Here is a 22,487-nt window from a genome sequence, read left to right on the forward strand (position 1 = left end):
TTTTGATTTTTATATCCCCAGAACGTTCCTTGCTATTTACAGGTCACTTTTGTTATTTTTCTAAGCAGGTGGGTATACTTCCAGACCAAACCCTCGATGGCAACCTGCAGCTATCTTTGTTTTGCAGGAAAGTTTATGGTATTCAAAGGCATAAAGATGATGTGGCAGGCTGGGGATTCTATTTTGTGGAGTGTCATCTTTTCTGTTAGCTCTTTTTTTAAAAAAAATAAATACCTGCTGGCTGGGGAATTCTGGAAGTAGAGGTCCATACACTTTAAAGTTGACAGGGTTCACTGATTATACAAAGCTAAAGTAGGTGGGGAAGGAAGCCTGTAAGAATAGACTCATAGATGTATAAGTGTTCATAGATGTATAAGTGTCTTAGACATCAGAGAGTGGTGGGCAAGAATACATCTTACAAATACATTCCATTCATTGGTTATTTCTCTTCCCCTGAAAGAATAAAAAACTGATGCAATCCTTTAAGATTGGAATAAATATTCTCTTTGCTGGAATATTGAAAGGGGTTTGTTTTTTCTGTACGATCAATTTAATTAAAAGGAATTGCGGTCCTGTTTTCTCCTTGGGAAAACAAGTTCATAATACGCATCTGCCCACCATCGCCTGCTGCTCAGGAGCCCAAGCCATATAATCAATGCATTGCAAAGATTTGAGATCAATAATGGCAAAGGTTAGAAAAACTAAGAAGTTTTTTTCCCCTGGATTTTTATTTGCTGACCTCACAATACACTAGAAGTTAGGCAAGTTTTTCCGTTCTCCCCTTTTAATGAGATACTTGGGCACCATTAGCCCTAAGGCTTTGGCAAACATTGGGCAAATAATTCATCTTATCAAGGGTTTTTTTAAAGACTTTAGACTTTCTCCATTGGGCAAAAGGGGGCATTGATTTCCAATGTCACAATCAGACACACCGTGTCCATGATCACACCCTAATCCCATAATTACCGAATGGTGAGGATTGCCACATGACATTATCAGGCTACCTTATTGGCATCCAAATTAACTATAGTGGATAGGCTAAAGTTAACTATATTCATCGATGTTTCTGTGATCATTCAAGAGAGATCCATTATCATTTTTAGGTACAGTTGAGGGAGTAAGAGAGGACAAAACAGCCTATGTCTCTTTTTGTCTGCAATGACAAAAAGTTTCAAATACTTCCAGAGACCTGTTGATTAAATCCAAAAGCAACAGTTGCTGGGCAATACGCTTGAGTGAAGCTTAATTCCTGCGGATTTCCTTGGCAGGATTGCTAATGTCTTTTTGCAATACTGTATTTCTTTTTTCCTCTCTAATTCTCAGTTAAACCAACAGCCCCAGATCAACTGCAGGTGGCTCAGTGCTGCCATCAGCTGCAGTAAAATCAACAGTACAAGCAGAGTGATTTGGATCTGTCCCTTAATGCAATCTGGAAATAATGGGCCCTATGAAAACAAAGACTAGAACTCAAGGGGGAAAGAAAAAACAAAAAACGAAATAATTCTTCTCTATTTTTAGTAAAGCTTATCAGTTCCCTTTTGGGCAAACCTGAGAGTTTGCGGATTTTAACAATAATGCTATTTGCACCAAGAACAAGAATCCTTAACAGGATAACAATACATAGTTATTGAAAAGTAAATTTCAGCAGGACCAGTATTCTTCCTCTCCACCCAAAATGAACAATTTACGGTTATATTTTCTCCCCTTTTTCAAACACTGCAGTCTTTTAAGCTGCAGTTAAAGGTAAAGGTAAAGTTTCCCCCACACATGCGTGCTAGTCATTTCCAACTCTAGGGGCCAGTGCTCATTTCTGTTTCAAAGCCGAAGAGCCAGCGCTTGTCCGAGGACGTCTCCGTGGTCATGTGGCCGGCATGACTAGACGTCAAAGGCGCACAGAACGCTGTTACCTTCCCACCGTAGTGGTCCCTATTTTTCTACTTTTCTACTACAAGGGGAAAAAAGAGATTCATTTGATGTTATTTTCTGTTGTGCAGATAGTAAAAGTTATTCCTCTCAGCTAAAAATGATTTGCATCATGTCTTTAAGGGGGCAGGTGAAAGTACATATATTTATTGTATTAACATACTGTGATGGCTTCACTGGAATAAAGTTTATATGTATTCACCCTGTTCAAGCAGGAGACCCTATACCATTTCAGACAAGTGGCTTTCCAGTTTCTTCTTAAAAGCCTCCAGTGATGGAGCCCCCACAATTTCTGACTGGATAGTTGTTCTCACTGTTAGGAAATTGGTTCTCTCTTTGATTAGTTTCCAGCCATTGCTTCTGCTCTGCCTTCAGGTGTTTTGTACAGTAGATTGACTCTCTCTTCTTTGTGGCAGCCAGTGGTGGGATTCAAATATGTGAACAACCGGTTCTCTGTGTGGATGCCACTTCCGGAAGGCCGTTCTGGGCCTGGGCAACAAAAAATTAGCTACTGGTTCTGCTGAAGTGGTGTGAACTGGCTGAATCCCACCACTGGTGGCAGCCCCTTGCAGATGCTGCAACCATTGTAAATACGAGACAGTTGCCAAGATCCTGAATTGCAATCATGTGAGTCAGGGTGGTGGTGGGTGGTGTGACAATCACAACTACAAGGGTGGGTTGTAAGTCACTTTTCCCGAGGCCATCTTAACTTCAAACCATCATTAAACAAACATTCATAAGTCAAGGTCCACTGTATACCTGTGATCTTAAAGATAAATCTAAACTTCCGAAGCATTCTTAGACAGTGTTTCTGTTCAGAATGGCAGAATATTTCTACTATGAACACTAACCCTCATGCAAATTCTTTGTTAATAAAACTTGCCACCTAGAGATTGTGAGGATTAAAGGTACTGGATGAATTGCATTATCATTATTATTATTATTATTATTATTATTATTATTATTATTATTATTATTATTATTATTATTAAAATATAAGTGCCCCGGAGGTGCTTTTCAAAAAGCACCTGGAATTTCTTGTTGTTGTTTTTTATTTGAAAACATTTTGCTTCTCATTAACAAGAAGCCTTTTCAGTTCTGGCTGAATGGTGGGGAATGGAAGTATTTATATTCCTTAGCAATCATCTGGTCATTGGTGCTCTGAAGGTCAGTCTGTATCATTAAAATCACTAAAAACTGGGCTATTTTCTCAGGCCTTAAGACAGGGGTCTTCAAACGTGGCCCTTTTATGACTTGTGGACTTCAACTCCCAGAATTCCTCAGCCAGACTCGCTGGCTGAGGAATTCTGGGAGTTGAAGTCCACAAGTCATAAAAGGGCCAAGTTTGAAGACTCTTGCCTTAAGATAAGGTGGTTATTGGAATCCCCTGTACTTAAATCTGGCTTGGTAGCTGTTTGTTTTGTTCTGGCTAATCTCTCTCTTTTATATGTACTGGTTTTTTAAAAATTTGTAATCCACCCAGAATCATGAAGAAATTGAGCAGCCTTGAGCCTGGATAGTAAATACTTCAATGACTCTGAAATCAATCTCTTTGGCTAATTTATTTGGAAGATGATTCATGAAATAACAATTGTCAGACACCAAGATAATAAAATCAGTTAAGGTATAGGATCGTGATGCCTGGGTCCCAAGTTAAGTGAATTTTTTAAACATTTTCTTTCTGCATACTGTGTATCTCAACAGATATACCATGGTTAAGTACAGCAGTAGCCATCTTGGCAAGATTGGGGATCACTATCACTTTTGAACTTGTGTATCTCGTGAATAGTGAACTGTATCCTACAGTTTTCAGGTAAGTGGAATCTACATGTTGAGCAATTTTCACAAGATCACAGAAAAAAAATCAGCTTTTTCTCTGAAGGCATTTTAAAAGTAAGAAATAATATTTAACAAGAAAGTGGCTCATAGAGTTGCAGGGCAATCCTAATGTCTATACATATTGAGAAGTGAACCCTATTTTATTCAATATGATGTAGTCATTAATAAATATATAAAAGATGGGGACTCTAGAGAAGAGGCAATTCACAGGTCATGAGCTATATGCAACTGTCAATACCCTATTTGGATCAGCTTACAACATCCCCTAAATCAAAACAAATTTACCTTAAGAGATAGGCTTATTTCTCAGCCTTTTTGTCACTTTTCAAGAAGTGGGGAAAATAGTTTCCTACTTTAATGTCATTATGTTTCACCAAGCAATGTAAAAGGCCAATCCAGTATTAACTCATTAGTTTTCTAATTCTTACAAATTAAGACATTTATTTATTTATTTATTTATTTATTTGTTTTTATAAACCGCCCTTCTCCCGAGGGACTCGGGGCGGTGTACAGAGTAAGGTTGGTATACAGATTGAACAATAAAAAACAATAGTAAAAAAACAAACTGGGACCCCAATTAAAGCTATCACGCCAGGCCGGACTGCTGGAACAGGAGGGTTTTTAAGTCGCGCCGGAAGGTGCGTAGGTCGGGGGCCATCCGGATTTCGGTTGGTAAGCTGTTCCAGAGGGCTGGCGCACCCACTGAGAATGCCCTCCCCCTGGGGGCCACCAGCCGACATTCCTTGAGCGGTGGCACCCTGAGGAGGCCCTCTCTGTGGGAGCGCACAGGACGGTGGGGTGCTGACATTGGCAGAAGGTGCTCCCGTAGGTAGTCCGGACCCATGCCATGTAGGGCTTTGTATGTCATTGTTAGCACCTTGAACTTCACACGGAAGGCAACCGGAAGCCAGTGCAGCGCACGGAGGAGAGGTGTGATATGGGAGTATCGGGAGGCTCCCAAGAGTGTCCGTGCCGCTGCACTTTGCACCAGTTGAAGCTTCCGAGTGGATCTCAAGGGCAGCCCCATGTAGAGAGCGTTACAGTAGTCTAGGCGAGAGGTCACAAGGGCATGGGTGACTGTACGTAAGGCATCCAGATCCAGATAAGGCCGTAGTTGGCGAACTAGTCGAACCCGGGAGAAGGCCCCCTTGGTCACAGCTCCTATGTGATCTTCCAGGGAGAGCTGCGAGTCTAGGAGGACACCCAGGTTGCGGGCCCTGTCAACAGGGGGTAGTAACTTGTCCCCGATGTTAAGGGATGGGACGTTCTGAATATCCTGGCTTGCCGGTACGTACAGCCATTCAGTCTTGTCCGGGTTCAGTTGAAGCCTGTTCCTCCCCATCCATTCCCGGACCGCTTTCAGGCAGCGGGACATCACGTCGAGGGCATCACTGATATTGTTTGGAGTTGAGATGAAAAGCTGGGTGTCATCAGCATACTGATGGTACCCTACTCCAAAGCTGCGAATGATCTCACCCAGCGGTTTCATGTAGATGTTGAACAGGAGAGGCGAGAGGACCGACCCCTGAGGAACTCCGCAAGCGAGAGGCCTCGGGGTCGACCTCTGTCCCCCTGCCAGCACCGACTGCGAGCGACCCTGGAGAAAGGAGGAGAACCAACGCAGAACCGTGCCTCCCACTCCCAGTCCCCTGAGGCGTCGCAGCAAGATACCATGGTCGATGGTATCGAAAGCCGCCGAGAGGTCTAATAAGACTAGGACAGAGGAATGGCCCCTCTCCAGAGATCATTCATCAGAGCGACCAATGCCGTCTCCGTGCTGTAGCCCGGCCTGAAACCCGATTGGTACGGGTCTAGATAAACCGCTTCATCCAGGATCTGAGGAAGTTGGTGCGCCACCACGCTCTCAACAACCTTCGCAAGGAAGCGAAGATTGGAGACAGGACGAAAGTTATTCAAAGAGGATGGGTCCAAGGTGGGCTTCTTGAGGAGAGGTCTCACCACCGCCTCCTTCAAGGCGGTGGGGAAGTGACCCTCACTCAGAGAAGCAGAGATGACCGCTAGGAACCAGCCTCGTGTCCCCTCTCAAGCTGCATAGGCCAGCCAGGAAGGGCACGGGTCCAGTAAGCATGTGGAGGCACTCAACCTTCTCATAATCCTGTCCACTTCCTTAGGAGTCACAGGATCAAATTCCTCCCAGATGACGTCGACAAGACTGTCCATGTCTTGTTCTTCCAGCTCAGCCCAGTTGGAGTCCAGGCCAGTCCGAATCCGAGCAATTTTATCCAGCAGATATTGACCGAATTCCTCGGCTCGACCCTGCAAGGGTTCCTCCCTCACCTCTTGGTTCAATAGGGAACGAGTCACCCTGAACAAGGCAGCCGGGCGATTATCTGCGGACGCGATGAGGGTGGAAAAGTAGTTGGATTTTGCCACCCTTATCGCAGCGAGATAAGACCTGGTGAGGATTCTTAATCGCAATCGGTCGGATTCGGATCGACTGGATCTCCAACGGCTCTCTAGGCCCCGTCTCCGACGCTTCATCTCCCGGAGCTCCGCGGTGAACCATGGGGCTCGCTGGGATCTGCGCCGGGTCAGAGGCCGCAAGGGTACAACTCGGTCCAGAGCCTCCGTGGCTGCCTTTTCCCAGGCTTCCACTAAGGCATCCGCCGAGCTGTGAGCAGGGAGTGCATGTGTGTCCCTAAGCGCTGCCTGGAACTTATCAGGGTCCATTAGGCGCCTAGGGCGGTACCATCTGACTGGTACCGTGCACCCACGGTGGGGGGTGGCAAAGGGGAAGTCTAGCCGCAGGAGGTGGTGATCGGTCCATGACAGGGGTGTAACAGTCGTGGCACCCCCACCGATATCATCACGCCACCGTCCAGACAAGAACACCAGGTCTGGGGTGTGGCCTCTCTCATGAGTCGGTCCAGAAATTATTTGCGACAGGTCCATGGCCGCCATGGAAACCATGAACTCCCGAGCCAGTTCGGAGGATCCTCCCAGGGACGGTAGGTTAAAGTCGCCCAAGACCATGAGTTTTGGGACTTCAACCACCAACCCTGAGAGGACATCGAGTAGCTCGGGCAGGGCCGCCGCTGCACGATTAGGTGGTAGGTACGCCAGCAGCAGGCCCAACTGCGCCCCTGGGCCGTATCTCAGTAGGAGAGACTCACACCCGACCATCTGAGGGACGGTGGTCTCTCGCGGGCTAAGTTTTAATGAAACTTATCTGGAAAGTGTCTGATTCCCTCCAGTTCTGAATGCATGGACATTTCCATACAAAGGTTTATGTGAAAGTGTTTGTGATCCACTATTTGTAATGGTGTGTATTAAACTTTGTGACAAAATTGGTCTTTTCTTGGAAATACCAGTTTTCTAGGACTTTTTAGTGGCCTCTGTTTTGCCATTTGTAGGAGGTCTTCCTTATTCAGATCCAGTCTTCAGGGCTTCAAGTGCTCTAACAGCAAGAGAAATTTGCATTTCCCCTCAGAGGAGCCTTCCTTCCTTCCTTCTTTCCTTCCTTCTTTCTCCCTTCTTTCCTTCCTTCCTTCCTTCCTTCCTTCCCTCCTTCCCTCCCTTCTCCCTTCCTTCGCTTTCTCATTTCCTCCCTCCCTCCCTCCCTCCCTCCCTCCCTCCCTCCCTTCCTTTTTGTTTTAATTCCATTTATTTTAAAGATTTATACAGCTGCCTATCTTATGCAATGTAACTTTGGACAGTTCACAAAAAAAAACCCCAGAGATAATTCTTTCCCCTCCAATCCATTCTTTCCTCCATTCCAAATGTTCAATGTAGTTGAAAGGTTATTTGCGAGATACTTCAAGTGGTTGTTTTGACCAAACATGTCCTGAATGAAAAACCAGTCTTTTGGACTGAAAAGCCTTTTATGAGGTATCAGATTTTTGCAACCAGGTACTTTTCCTGATACAGTACCTCCACCCATGCTGCTATAGAGGATGGAGTGGGTTGAAGGGAAGATATTTTTCTAAAGATTGCCTACAACCAGACATTAAGAGAAGATGCTGAAGCCTTGAGAGAAGGAGAGATTAATGGTTGCTTTGGAACCTACAGCTGGGAGATGGAATAAGACAAAGTGCTCATCAGTGGGATTATGAGCTACCAATAAGAGCTCAAGAGCTTCTGTTTTGCAAATGGAAAGCTAATCTTTCCTAGTTTTCTGGATACACCACAGATGAGTCAAAGACAAGTAGGTAGCAAGCAAAGGATCACATGCGTGATAGATACCTTGCACACCTATGGGAAAATTTCTTGTATATGGTGACAAGAAGTAAATATGTTCATCTGAAACTCAAAACTATACATGATAAGTAAGATGTTTTCTTTTCTTTTACAGAAATTTTGGTGTTTCGCTATGTTCAGGAATGTGTGACATAGGGGGCACGGTAGCCCCATTTCTGCTTTACCGATTAGCAGACATCTGGTCAGAGCTTCCTCTGATTGTCTACTGTAAGAAATTATTTCAAAATTTGCTTTTCTTTTGCCAGTTTGGAAGAAAGATCGAGGCTGATGCTACCTCAGAACTAAAAACCCCCACATACAATACAATGAGCAAATGCACACACCGACACCTGTGTTTAAACCAACTTTGAAAGGGAATTTTCAGAAAACAGGGTAGGGGGTTTGGGAGGCAATGTGTATTATCTGCACTGTATCCTCCTTCTTTGTACGTTCTTTGTAAAATATCTTTACAAAGATACAAACACATCTGGAATTCTGCATAAAGGCAAGTAGTTTGGAGGAGAGGAAGTTGCAGGAATGGCTGAAGGGGATGGGATTTAATTTCTTTTGTTATTACGTCCCATGGAAATGGCTCCTTTCCAAAGTCAAATCACCATACACAATCAGTGTTTAGGTGCACGTTTGCATAAAAAGTGATCTTTTTACTCAGGATGATGATGAATCTACAATACAGGTAGTGTTCAACTTACAGGCATTTGGTTAGTGACAATGGCACTGAAAAAAGTGACTTAGGATGGGTTTTTATATGACTGTCACAGCATCCCCTGGGTCACAAGATCAATTATCAAGTTCTTGGCAACTAGCTTGTGTTTATGACAGTTGCACTGTCCCGGAGGTCACTATTTGTAACCTTCCCAGCTGGCTTCTTACAAGCAAAGTCAATGGGGAAAGACAGATTAGCTTAATAACTACATTGATTCAGTTAACTGTGGTTAAAAAAAAAGGTGATAACATGGGACAAAATTCACTTTACAACTGCCTTGCTTAGCAATGGAAATTTGGGGCTCAATTGGAGTTGTAAATTGAGAATGGGGGCTGGACTAGAAGACCTCCAAGGTCCCTTCCAACTCTATTCTGATTCTGAGAAGTACCTCTATTTTATTTTATTTTGTCCAGGAATTTAGTTTCCCGTAAGAATACTGTGCATTTCAAAAAAAGACCTCCATGTTGGTGATCTCACCACATTCAGTTTTATATACTCTCAATTAAAGAAGAGAATAAACTTTGTTGAGGACTGGAATTTATTTTTAATGGAATTCATCTATGACTGAGACCACTGTTTTACAATGAAATAAAAACAAATGGTTATACTATTCCTTAAATAAAATAATTATATTAACCAATCCTTATATTTTAATCCTTATATTTTAATTCTAAGTGCAACAGTTTCTGCACTTTTCTAAGTGCAACAGCTGGTCCTGAAATCCTAATGAACCAGAAAAGTTTAAATTATAGCATTCTTGCTAGGAAAACACAATAACAAATCACATCCATATTGTTATCAAGAAAATGGCATGGTTGTACCTATGTAGTCAGCAGGAGTTGAGCTCAGCTCGAGTAACCTGACACTACATCTTTCCAAGCATCATTTCCAACAAATATGACCCTAACAAGTATGGAACTGTGGAACTCTGGCTTGGGAAAAATTGACTTATGGATCACCATCTATAGGGCTATGACAGGATTCTATTTCAGGTCTGCCTCTTATATATGCACCATGTCTGCTAGAACAATTCATTGTCAAGAGTGAATTGTTTAGCCCAAATCCTATTTCTGATGCAACTGGATAAATTATATTTTAAATATATAAAACGTGGTGGCTCAGAAGGGACGTGGTGGCTCAGTGGGTTAGGACGCTGAGCTTGTCGATCAGAAGGTTGGCAGTTTGGCGGGTCAAATCCCGAGTGCCGCGTAACAGAGTGAGCGCCTGTTACTCGTCCCAGCTTCTGCCAACCTAGCAGTTCGAAAGCACATAAAAATGCAAGTAGAAAAATAGGGACCACTACGGTGGGAAGGTAACAGCGTTCCGTGTGCCTTTGTCGTCTAGTCATGCCGGCCACATGACCACGGAGACGTCCTCGGACAAGCGCTGGCTCTTTGGCTTTGAAACGGAGATGAGCACCGGCCTCTAGAGTCGGAAACAACTAGCACGCATGTGCGGGGGGACCTTTACCTTTACCTAAATATATAAGATGCTGCCTCAATGGAATATTTCATGGGATTGGATGAATTCTTTAATCACCTTTTCTTTTCTTGCTCCTTACATAAAAAAACCCTATTTAAACTGTAGCTTTATTTTTTTTCCCCAGCACAAACAGTAGAATTACAAGAAAATTCCAGGACAAATGTCTAATGCTTGATATATTTCTCATTTCATTTTTTCATAGGTGGACTTTCTCTTCTCTGTGGGATTCTGGTGCTACTTTTACCTGAGACCAAGGGGCAGCCCTTACCAGAGACAGTGGAAGACGTAGAGAAAATGTCAAGGTACTGACTAAGTATCCTTAGCAGAAAATATATGTATCCTTAGATATTCTTGCATATCTGCTGGAAAATTCAGCCTTCCAATGATTAATTCTAGACTTTAGGTCTAGTTCAACAATTTTTGAGAGACTTAGCACAAACTCTACACTAAATACGTACGCATCTTTGTGTGTGTGTGAATTCATGCACCTAAACATCCATGTATGACCTGGCAAGGAGCAGCGGCAATTAATCCCCCCTCCCTCCCACAGCACGAGTAAAATTGTCTTAGCACAGACATAAGCTGGTTATGACATGCAAATTTTACCTTCTTCCAAGAAAATGAAAGCAGCATTTGTTTTCGACCGTTACTGTTCTAATTATCACAATTCTTCAAAATAGGTTAGGCTAAAAATAATAGATCAGTTTGTACTCACATTAAGCTATTGATTATTTTTATACCATTTGGTGATTAAGCCATAAAAGCTAGGTTCAACTAAGCCAGAATGGCTGAATTCATACAGCATGGTAAGCCAAAACAAGTCACCTTATACTTATGGTGTCATGCTAGATGAGTTGGACTTGCAATGTTATCTCCTTGGTTTAGTCTGAACACAGCACCCCTAATTTAGGAGAGAGAGGAATCAATATTCATCGGTTCACTGGTACCGGAGGAAATTCATTTGTAACTTCATTCATGAACCCGCTCTACATTTGGCCCTCTAGAGCTGCCTATTTTAAAACATGCCAGTGCACATTACAAAGTAAGATTCAGTCTCAAAAATTAATTACTTTAAAGAAACAGCATTTCTGTTTAAATTGGTCTGCCCAATAAAGTTAATTGCTTATAAACTTTTTCCCCCTTCTCTACACAGTTTCAATGGCTGTTGTGAAAAAAAACAAGCAGCAAAATTCCAGCAAAGAAATTTGACCTTTTGTTAAAACTGCAAAGCCTCATGAGCTACCCGGTTTTCAAATTCATGACTGCTGGACACCATTTTCTTTTTGGAGGAGATGGATTCAATTGTGTCATAAGCCCTAAACGAACCTTTTTATAAAGTAAGCATAGAATTTTTCTATGGGATAAATATGAACATATTTTCAGAACCTATTGTTTCCAGATAGGGAACTATTATAAATGGCTCTCATAGAAGAGTAATCACTTTCATTAAATATTTTGTTCTATTGTCAGCTTACATGGAATCAACCAAAAGCCATTCATTTCATTCATTGGAACAGGATCAGAATGGAATTTTTAAAACGTTTTCAAAGAAATATGTTCCTTATTTCAAAGGTACATATAAATAAAGACCTTTTTACAAGAAGTGTAGGAATTAACTCTGCTTCCTATGGATTCAGAACAACATGTGTATCACCTTTATCCTCACAATGATGCTGTGGTGTGAATAAGACTATAAAATTGTTTCTTGATGCAGACTCAACATGGACTTTCACGTTGGCCTGGGGATTAGAAATTAGCTTTCTATTAGAAACAGCTTTCCATTAAACAGCAGAGTTTAGCACTACAAGCTGGTGTTAAATTGCTAGCCTGTCTCTGGATGAACCCAAGTTCCTGAGATTAGCCCAGCCACAGTTAAAAAAGTTAAAGATGCAAAAACTGCAGGTGCTGTTAATACTTAAAGTTTACTTAAGTTCTTGATATGAATGAAGGTGAATATATGTGTCCCAGGATAATGTTGGTTTGGTCACTGGAACCAAAGGTTTAGTCTTTCGAACTTTTGGACTTTTGCTGGATTTGGATCACACAGACATCAGGCTCACATAGAAGATATGGAGAAGGAAATTCGCTCTTTAGGTTTTTTACCATCCTCCAGAGGAAATTCCTTCCTTTGAGGGTTTTAGTTGCTTTGGGTAAAAGTTCGTTCAGAAGCAAAAGCCATTTCAAATTCAAATGAATATATAACTAACGTAACTAACTTTGCTTGCATTATAGCTGTGTGCTGAATATAAAGCCAGATTAAATCTCTTCTCTGATTTCTTTCTGAAGATTTATGGGCCCATTGTTTTCTCCTCCCACACCCAGCAACTGGTCAGAAATTATAAACTGATGATCAGCTGACTTTGCCTGGAGAAAAGTAGCACTGTGTCTACAAGGATGTAATCTTAAATACTGAATAAAAGAAAAAGAGTAAAATTTAGACTGCAATTTAAATGCTTTTGGATGCTTTTGAACAAAATGAATGAAAAAACTTGGCAACCTTAAGACTTGTGGACTTCAACTCCCAGAATTCCCTAGCCAGCATGACTGGCTGAGGGATTCTGGGAGTTGAAGTTCACAAGTCTTAAAGTTGCCAGGTTTGGAGACACCCCCCCTCCCCCAGACTTAAGCAATAACTATTTTAAATTCTAAACAGTAGTCTTAGTCCAACAAATAAAATGTTTCTTGTAGTTGTACTGAATCAGAAACAGGCTACTTTTCCATTTAATATAATGAAGAGTAACAACCTCCCCATATAGGCACTCCAAGTCCCTTGAACAATGTTTCCCCCTCTATCAGCTTGCACAATCTGTTATAAGGCAGGTTTTACTCCTCTCCTGGGTAACTTTCTCCCTCATCCACTGGAGGAGGTCTCTATGAAGGCATGCACTGAAGGCAGATGTCTGCTTTAGCATCCATGTTAGAGTAATGGTCCACATTGAGTAGGCCAAATGCACCCTTTGTTGTGCCTAAGAATCTCTCTCCCATCTAGACCAACCAACTTCTCTACTCTAGCTTAATGTCATGAAACTTAATGTCATGAAACGAGCAGAATATCCCGTTCTTTGGTCTTTGCTTTTAAAAGCTAAAATTGTTTATTTTCTAGAACACACTTTATCATTTCTTGTATGCCAGATTTTTTACTACACTCCTTTTCCAAATAAATGAGTTTTTTTGTAGTACACAATGACCTGTTTTGCACCTGGTTGTTCAGAAGTCTTGTTACAAGCACAAAACTGAATCAACAATTCTAAACCAGACCAATAATTTGGATTATTAGATCTGAACTGAAAAAAAAACAGACAATCACTAGGTGACAGCAGACGGATCTAGAATACTCTTGCTCTCCACTCCTGATTAACTGCTTTGAAGCTCAGACTTCATAACCCCATTATAGGAGGCAATACTAAGATCAAAACTAGCATTCCCTTAAAACTTCCCTTAGATTTTAACACTTTTTCTTGAAGCAAAAGCCATTTCAATTTTTTCACACATACATAACTAACATTACTTGCATTATAATTCAGCACCGAATATAAAGCCAGATTAAATCTCCTATCTGGTTTCTCTCTGGTCAGTTACAGGGTCCACTCGTTATACTGGGCCAGGCTTTCTTTTTAGCCATGGTTTTAGATGCACTCTAAAAGTGACTCAAAGCAAGTCAGACAAAATAATATATAAAACAGAAATAGTCAGAGAGGGATGTTGTATATGCATATTCAATTATAACTTGGAGAAACATTTCTTGGTGAATTTTCACTCATGGTGCTCATGAAACAGAATGAGCAATGAATGTAAGGCAGCATTAAAGATGATGCCATTTGTAGAAAGAATTGAATCTGAATCATTGAATTGAATCATAGCCATCCAACACTGCTGTACAGAAATTTTGTAGAAATCCTTCTCCATGTCATCTTAAGAAAGAGTCTTTCCTTTTGAGACACATTGTGTTCTTCTGGATACTAGGTAGGTAGATTGGTAGGTAAGTAAATTAGATAGATAGATGATGATGATGATGATGATGATGATGATGATGATGATGATGATGATGATGGAGGAGGAGGAGGATGGATGGGTGGATGGGTGACCTAGATGGATGCATGATAGATAGAGAGACAGAGAGACAGACCAGACAGATAGAGATTAGAGATAGCAATAGCACTTAGACTTATGTACTACTTCACAGTGTTTTACAATCCTCTCTAAGTGGTTTACAGAATCAGCACATTGCCCCCAACAATCTGGGTCTTCATTTTACCAACTTCAGAAGGATGGAAGGCTGAGTCAACCTTGAGCCGGTCAGGACTGAACTGCTGGCAGTGAGCAGTAAGTTAGCTTGCAATACTGCATTCTACCACTGCTCCTAATAGAAAGATGATCAGACAGAAAGACAGACAGGCAGGCAGGCAGACAAACAGACAGATGACCTAGATGTCATGTGTCCCACAGATCAAAAGTCACACTATATTATATCGAAAGTTTTCCTCCTTCAGTGGCTGTTAATCCTGCCAAATACCAGTGATTCAATTTCCTCAGATTTTCTACGTCATAACTAACACAGCTTACTGCTCCACAAACTCAGGCATCTTGTAAACCAGTGTTAACCAACCGACAAAGAAAAGGATGCTTACAGGATATTCATGATATTTATTTTTACATTCATGTAAATGATTTCATTATATTGCACTTCACTCCTACTTATTCTTCTTTCTCTTTGTTGATTTCGGCAAGAGGTTATGGACAGCTCAATTTTCACTCAGTGTTTTTTGGATCCATGTAATAAAGCGAGACACTCGTGCATAAACGCCAGGTTTCATGGGCTGGGCACAGCCCAGACCCCAGGAGGTGACTCCATGTAGCACATATCGTCCTTGCTCTTCACAGACCAGAGGTCCACCACTGTCACCCTGGAACCAAGTATTTAGAAAAATGAACCAGGAGTGCAAGAGAAATCAACATAGCCCTAAGATAAGTTACACATCATTCTCACTGGATGATTTTTATTGCCTGACAATGTCTTACCAAGCTAATCATAAAAAGGACTTCATGAGGGTCAAACTGGACCCAAAGGGGGGGATGTTATACAATGTCATGTTATACAAATAACACGAACTGGATGGGTTCTTAAGTCAGAGGATCACAGCAGATATTTATTTAATTAATTGGCTGATTTATCTAGCCACCCATCTCAGCACGTGCCTCTGGATGGCTCACAACATCAAAAGAAATAAAAGTACACATAAAGATAAAATAAACAAGAAATAAAGCAAATAGTGCTGGAGAATCATAAAAAACATCCTCAATATAGCCTGGAAACTCGGTTTCGGGATACATATGGAGATAAAATGAATCTTTTCTTCACTTGCTGTAATAATGAGAGGGAAAGGCCCTGTGAAGGTGGCATTTTCACTAGGAAAAACATTGAAATATCCTTGGGTTTATCTACAAAGCCAACATATAATACTAAAAGGTTTCCTCCTTCAGTGGTAGGATGGAAACATATCTTACCTGACAGCTATCAGCTATGCCATCAATATTACCAGCACAAAGTTCGTGGTTACGGACTCTGTTATTTAGAAACTCAGGCCGATTGCACACTTTATTTTCAATGACAGGGAAGCCAGTCTCTTTAAGGAAGCCTTCTCCACCAGTTCCTTTGAAAAGCAGAGGGGAGGGAGGAAATAATGAAAGGAAAACCCATACAGCATAATATATGTTTCCTGATTTGGTAAGAAGGAGAGCAGCTATATTGTTCTAGCTTCTGCGTTTGTTTTTTAATGGAAATGTTACTTAAAGCTTCAGGATGCAGGCATAATTTGTCCAGGGTATAAAACAAAACCAATATTATTCTAATATGCTCAGGGAAGCATTGTCCTCACCAAATATGGCACTATATTTAAAAAAACTCCCTTTTTTATCACCATTATTCCCTGAAAATTCCATATGACTGCTAACTGGCAGCTCAGAAATTTTTTTAAAAAAATAATCCTTTGCTGCCATCTGGTGGTCATATGGATTTTGCAGTCCAAATCTAGTTTAGGAAATCCTCATTTAGCAATCACAAGTGAAACCACCACAGTACTTATGATCTTACTTCAGCTTTACAGATCTGTGAAGGTCATAAATGTGAGCACTTGTCACAAAGTTACTTTTTCATCACCGTCATAACTGCAAATGGTCACTATTACTCTTAACCAAGTGTTTTGTAAAATATTTTCTTATTAAATTATATGGCTGTCCATGCTAAAAACAGAAATGTGTCTAATTTGTGTGGGGTTGTATAGTCTCTAATGCAAGTAGAATTCCTTTACTTGTTAAATTAATACTGATCTCTATATTAGCCATCACTGTGATGGAATTTACCTATCCAAGAACCATCCAGAAGCCTGAAACATCCTATTGTAAAGTACACCCCTTTAATAAATATTTTTCTTCCCCAAATTTCCCATAGTAACTAAATTGTGTTGTGTCCAGATAATAAATATAAATGCATTCATTCATTTTTATTCATGCATTCCAAGTCTCCCCTGATGTATAAAAGAGAAAATCCATCGATAAAAATTCATCAGTTTTATAAACTGATAAAAAAGATGGGAAGAGGAATGGAAGAATTGTAGTAACAGAATGGTGGATATTTTGGATTTTTTAGCCTCTCTGAGGTTACTCACCTTTTGTTTCACCCCATCCTGTGACATAACATTCTGACCCACCGGCTACAACAACATTTGCTGAAGGCAAGCAGACTGGAATGACTTCATTGGTGATCGTTACTGGGCTGGAAGAAAAACGATATTGCCCCTCTTTTCATTCTAGTCACTCTATTGTATTACACTATGTGTCTGTATGTGTCTTGCCTTTATAATTTTTTTTGCAAATAACCCACCGTGGCGAAACCAACATCCAACACAACATCCAACACACTGCCCCACAACGACAACCCTATGAGGTGAGCTGAGGCTGAGGGAAGAGAGTGACTCTCCCAAGTTCACCCAGCTGGCTCTCATGGCTGAGGCAGGACTTGAACTCATGGTCTCTTGCTTTCTAGTATTGTGCTTTAACCGCTAGACCAGTGTTTTTCAACCTTTTTTGGGCAAAGGCACACTTGTTTCATGAAAAAAATACACGAGGCACTCCACCCTTAGAAAATGTTAAAAAATTTAACTCTGTGCCTATATTGACTATATATAAAGTAATTCTCTTGAATAGGAATCAAATAAACACAAAGAAAGTATTTTATAATTACTTTTCAATTTTTCCCACGGCACACCAGGCAACATCTCGCGGCACACTAGTGTGCCGCGGAACAGTGGTTGAAAAACACTGCGCTAGACCAAACTGGCTTAGTAGCTGCTGATTGGTTAGTCACTGGATATTTTGTTAAACAAAACATTGCTAGGAGGCTAAAGTTTACACCTTGTGAAGTCAGCTTACTTGCCAGTTCCTTAAGCACATGAAACTTCAGAATCTGACCTCTAAAAGGAATATAAACATAACATTTACATAAATGCAGTAGCTGTAATTGAGCATTGTATGGTATATCTCCCTGTGTCAGCTAGTCTGTTCTTCAAGTCAAACAACTCTGGCTACTGTAGTCACTTTCTGAAAGAAAGATAAAAGGTAAAGGTAAAGGTTCCCCCACACATGTGTGCTAGTTGTTTCCGACTCTAGGGGCCGGTGCTCATCTCCGTTTCAAAGCCGAAGAGCCAGTGCTTGTCCGAGGACGTCTCCGTGGTCATGTGGCCGGCATGACTAGACGCCAAAGGCACACGGAACGCTGTTACCTTCCCACCGCAGTGGTCCCTATTTTTCTACTTGCATTTTTACGTGCTTTCGAACTGCTAGGTTGGCAGAAGCTGGGACGAGTAACAGGCGCTCACTCTGTTACGCGGCACTTCGGATTTGACCCGCCAAACTGCCGACCTTCTGATCGACAAGCTTAGCGTCCTAACCCAGTGTTTTTCAACCACTGTTCCGCGGCACACTAGTGTGCCGCGAGATGTTGCCTGGTGTGCCGTGGGAAAAATTGAAAAGTAATTATAAAATACTTTCTTTGTGTTTATTTGATTCCTATTCAAGAGAATTACTTTATATATAGTCAATATAGGCACAGAGTTAAATTTTTTAACATTTTCTAATGGTGGAGTGCCTCGTGATTTTTTTCATGAAACAAGTGTGCCTTTGCCCAAAAAAGGTTGAAAAACACTGTCCTAACCCACTGAGCCACCACGTCCCTTGAAAGAAAGATAACCTCGTATAACAGGTAAGAGGGTTGCACTTCATAATTAGCTTTGAGCCATCCTTCGTAAAAGCGCTGTCTCCAGGAGACAATCCTTGATATGACAGAACTGAATCTTAATGTTGTATGAATAAAGAACTAGAAACTATTAACTAGTTTCAGCGTCACTGTCGTCTCTAGCGCAGTGTTTCTCAACCGTGGCAACTTTAAGATGGGTGGGCTTCAACTCCCAACTCCCAGGCTGGCTGGGGAATTCTGAGAGCTAAAGCCCACCCATCTTAAAGCTGAGAAACCCTGCTCTACTGTGGCTCTTTTGTGAAGTCAGCCTATTCCACATTGTCTGCTATTTTCCAGCAAAAAAACCACAAATACCTCAAACGGATCTTCCCAAGCGGGCTGAAAAAAGCCTGGGTTTTGAAATGAGATACATGTGGTCCTTGACTTGCAGCCATAATAGAGTCCAAATGTTCTGTTGCTAAGCAAGACAGTTGTTAAGTGAGTTTTGCCCCATTTTACAACCTTTATTGCTACAGTTGTTAAGTGAATCACTGTCGTTAAGGTAGTAACACAGTTGTTAAGTGAATCTGGCTTCCCCATTGACTTTGTTTGTGAGAAGGACGCAAAAGATGATCACATGACCCCAGGACACTGCAACTGTCATAAATATAAACCAGTTGCCTAGCATCATGTGACCATGGGGATGCCACAATGGTCATTAAGGATAAAAATGGTCATAAGTCACTTTTTCAGTGCCACTGTAAATTTGAACAGTCACTAAATGGACTGTTGTAAGTAGAGGACTACCTGTCTTTACACTTCTCTGGAAGCAAAGGAGCAAGAAGGGGTATCAAGCTTGGGGGTGGGGGAGAGGTTAAAAAAAGAAAGAAAAGAAAAAGAGTAAAAATTTCCCAAATTTAAGCTGGAATCTAGCCAAAGACAAAATTTTCCAGGAAGTGCATTGCCTGTTCCAGGATGAGTTTACTCATACTCATATTTCTCATACTTGGCAATTTTAAGATGTGTGGACTTCAATTTGCAGAATTCTGGGAATGGCTTCTGGGAGTTGAAGTCCACGCACAAATTACCAAGTTTGAGAAGCATTACTTTAGACGAATTGAGATCAGACAATCAAAAACTTGAAAAACATAAACTTGTGTGGAGGGAGTGTTATGCATACCACCTTGAGCTTTTGGAAGAATAAAGGTAAAGGTAAAGGTTCCCCCGCACATGTGTGCTAGTCGTTTCCGACTCTAGGGGCCGGTGTTCATCTCCGTTTCAAAGCCAAAGAGCCAGCGCTTGTCCGAGGACGTCTCTGTGGTCATGTGGCCGGCATGACTAGACGCCAAAGGCGCACGGAACGCTGTTACCTTCCCACCGTAGTGGTCCCTATTTTTCTACTTGCATTTTTACATGCTTTCGAACTGCTAGGTTGGCAGAAGCTGGGACGAGTAACAGGTGCTCACTCTGTTACGCGGCACTCGGGATTCAATCCGCCAAACTGCCGACCTTCTGATCGACAAGCTCAGTGTCCTAACCCACTGAGCCACCGCGTCCCTTTTTGGAAGAATGGAAGGACATAAATCTAAGAAACAAGTAATAAAAATAAATCGTCTGTTAGAAGAAGAACTCTGCATTTTGATCATTAGTGGACCCAAACTTAGATTCTCATGCAACAAAAGCACCAAGTACTGTGTACTGTTGTTATAGATTGCTGGTTATATTTGTTTCACATATATTTACTGCTGAAGCCAAATTTAAAATTAGTATTCTTACTCCTAAATTGTACATAAACCCATCTATATCATTTTTTTAAAAAAGAACTATGTCGATATTCTTCCATGCCAGAAGTTTACCCCAGTTACAATGATTTTGTCCATAAATGCAATGCCACTACCTGAAAACAAGAGGCACAGTGTGCACCAATAAATTTGGAAACTACTTCAGACAACTACTGACCCATAATGAAATTGGATCAATTCAAATGTCATGTTAAGCAATGTTAGTATATTCACAGCAAGGAGTTTTGGAATGGAGGGTAGAGAGATTATTAAAGATAAATATGGTAGCCCAAAGGATACCTGCTTAATTTCAGCAAGGCAATGTCTGCCCTATGTGGTTCTTTGAATATTTTCTCAACATCGCGATGCTGGGCAGATGGTTCAGAAGCTGCCTCCGTGTGCAGGCCAAGCGACACTTTGTAATATTCAGCAAAGGGTGACCTAAAAAAACCCAAATTTCCCAGGTGAGGATATCTTTATAGATCCACACTCGGTTAGATAAGAAGAGGACAATTCAATGAGAATTTCTGAAGACTGGAACCATAGCTCAATCTATGTTATGCAAGTCTGCAGGTAGGACAAATAGGGCCAGGCTAGCTCTGAGAACTGTGAAAAAAAAAGGTCATAGGTATTGCAAAGATGCTTTTTCACAAGGCAACTGGACTTTCTTGTTTGTCTTTGAAGGTGTTTTGCTTTTCATCCAAGAAGCTTCTTTAGCTCTGACTGGACGGTGGGGAATGGAAAGATTTATACTCCTGCAGACAGCTGTTCATCGCTAAAAGAATGCAAATGAACAGCTGTCTGCAGGAGTACAAATCTTTCCATTGGATTTGGAAAATCTGGTCTCTTGCCCAAGGAAAGTTTTATTTTTATTTATCATATTTTGAAGCTGCCCATCTCCCTCAAAGAAGAACTTTGGGCAGTGTACAAATAAAGATTTTACCGGTCTAAGCAGTGAGTTGCTGTCAGAACCCATTGTGGGTGTATTAATGTGCCACCACAAAAATGTAGATTGGTACGACTGAAAAAGAAAAAAGAAAACAGAAGATTAATTTTACAGTAAATAATTCACATAAAAATCAGAGGCTGTCCATTATTAATTCAATCTCCTCATTCTCAAGCATTACACAGAGCTAATACCAGCATCCATGAAATGGTTTAAATTTACACAGTTCATAGCAAACTGAATGGCATTTCTTTTCTTGCTTCTTTGAGACTAATAAATTTACAGAGTGAAGCCATATTTGCACAGCAGAGTCTTGTACTACCTTAAGTACATGATTTATTATGGCTTTAGGCTTTGTGGATCAATCATGCAAAGGGATATCTAAATTAACAATGTATTACAAGTAGATGAGAAACAGATGTGAACCATTAGGGAAAGCGACAATAGAATGCAAACAGCACTGTTTCAATAGTACAAGGTAAATGTGAAGAGGATAATAATTGCTCGTGACACTATTCCAAGTAAGGATAGAGTTGGCTAGTGCTAGAATGGTAGACCACATGGAGATCTCACAGTTGCATGCTAGACTTGGAAGTTGAAGGCAGACCACTTCCAGGTATTACCACTAAGTCATGGATATATAGTTCCCAGGAGTCAAATGTTATCTGAGAGAGCCTTTACGTCTTTATTATTACTGTTATATTATTATTATTATTGTTGTTGTTGTTGTTACTAGTACTATTATTTTGAATGCACTGAATACAGTGAGTCCTTTCACCACTGCTGAGTTGAAGAGCTGCTATCCACTAATCAATGATTTGAAAAAATACTATACCAGCATGAAAATTGTAGCCAATCCCAGGCCTGCCTCTACTGTTACCTCTACTAAGTCAACATAACCAGTTGACTCTCTTCCAGAGAGGTGAGTGACAAAGTCCAGGATAATTTATACCCTCTCAGGCTACTTTGTGGCACTATCACAATAAGATAAGAAATAGTATTTTAATAAAGTTGTAGTTAAAGGCAATTTATGCCTGTCTCACTCATGGACTGGGGAGAAGCTATGAAACCAACATCATGGGATGGTGGCGGAAATGATGTTCCCACTGTATGTTTGTGCCATGGATAGAAGCAGCTGGGGAAAGATCCTGAGTGATATAACATTGCACAATTAACTTCTCTCTTCCTCATCCAAAATGATGTCTGGAGATATCAGCAATGTAAGAGAAGGCTCGGAGAAGGAATGCAAACATGGGAACACCTGGCACCAAGATTTAGTGAGAGGATAAAGTACTGGTGTCAAACTCGATCGCGATTCATATCGTAACGTATCGCAATGTTTTTTGCCTTTGTGGAGCCGGGGTG

The 22,487-nt window shown here is 41.1% G+C and overlaps 2 protein-coding genes across 2 annotated transcripts in view; one reads left to right on the forward strand and one right to left on the reverse strand.

The window, feature by feature from the left end:
* The window catches only part of SLC22A3 (solute carrier family 22 member 3), a 28,559-nt gene extending 16,906 nt beyond the window's left edge, over window positions 1-11,653 (forward strand). The window contains 5 exon segments of the mRNA XM_081313393.1: window positions 3,628-3,736; window positions 8,075-8,187; window positions 10,368-10,467; window positions 11,319-11,337; window positions 11,339-11,653. Of these exon segments, the coding sequence (XP_081169519.1) occupies window positions 3,628-3,736; window positions 8,075-8,187; window positions 10,368-10,467; window positions 11,319-11,337; window positions 11,339-11,374 (377 nt within the window). The 3' untranslated portion in view covers window positions 11,375-11,653.
* A 3,254-nt stretch (window positions 11,654-14,907) lies between these two features.
* The window catches only part of PLG (plasminogen), a gene marked incomplete at both ends in the record, with an annotated part of 29,469 nt that continues 21,889 nt past the window's right edge, over window positions 14,908-22,487 (reverse strand). The window contains 5 exons of the mRNA XM_081312796.1: window positions 14,908-15,069; window positions 15,671-15,816; window positions 16,831-16,937; window positions 20,477-20,617; window positions 21,120-21,197. Coding sequence (XP_081168922.1) covers window positions 14,908-15,069; window positions 15,671-15,816; window positions 16,831-16,937; window positions 20,477-20,617; window positions 21,120-21,197 — 634 coding nt within the window. The remainder of the gene's footprint in view (window positions 15,070-15,670; window positions 15,817-16,830; window positions 16,938-20,476; window positions 20,618-21,119; window positions 21,198-22,487) is intronic.

Source organism: Vipera berus (genome assembly GCF_964194415.1).
Source record: "Vipera berus genome assembly, chromosome: 1".
Lineage (NCBI taxonomy): Eukaryota > Metazoa > Chordata > Lepidosauria > Squamata > Viperidae > Vipera > Vipera berus.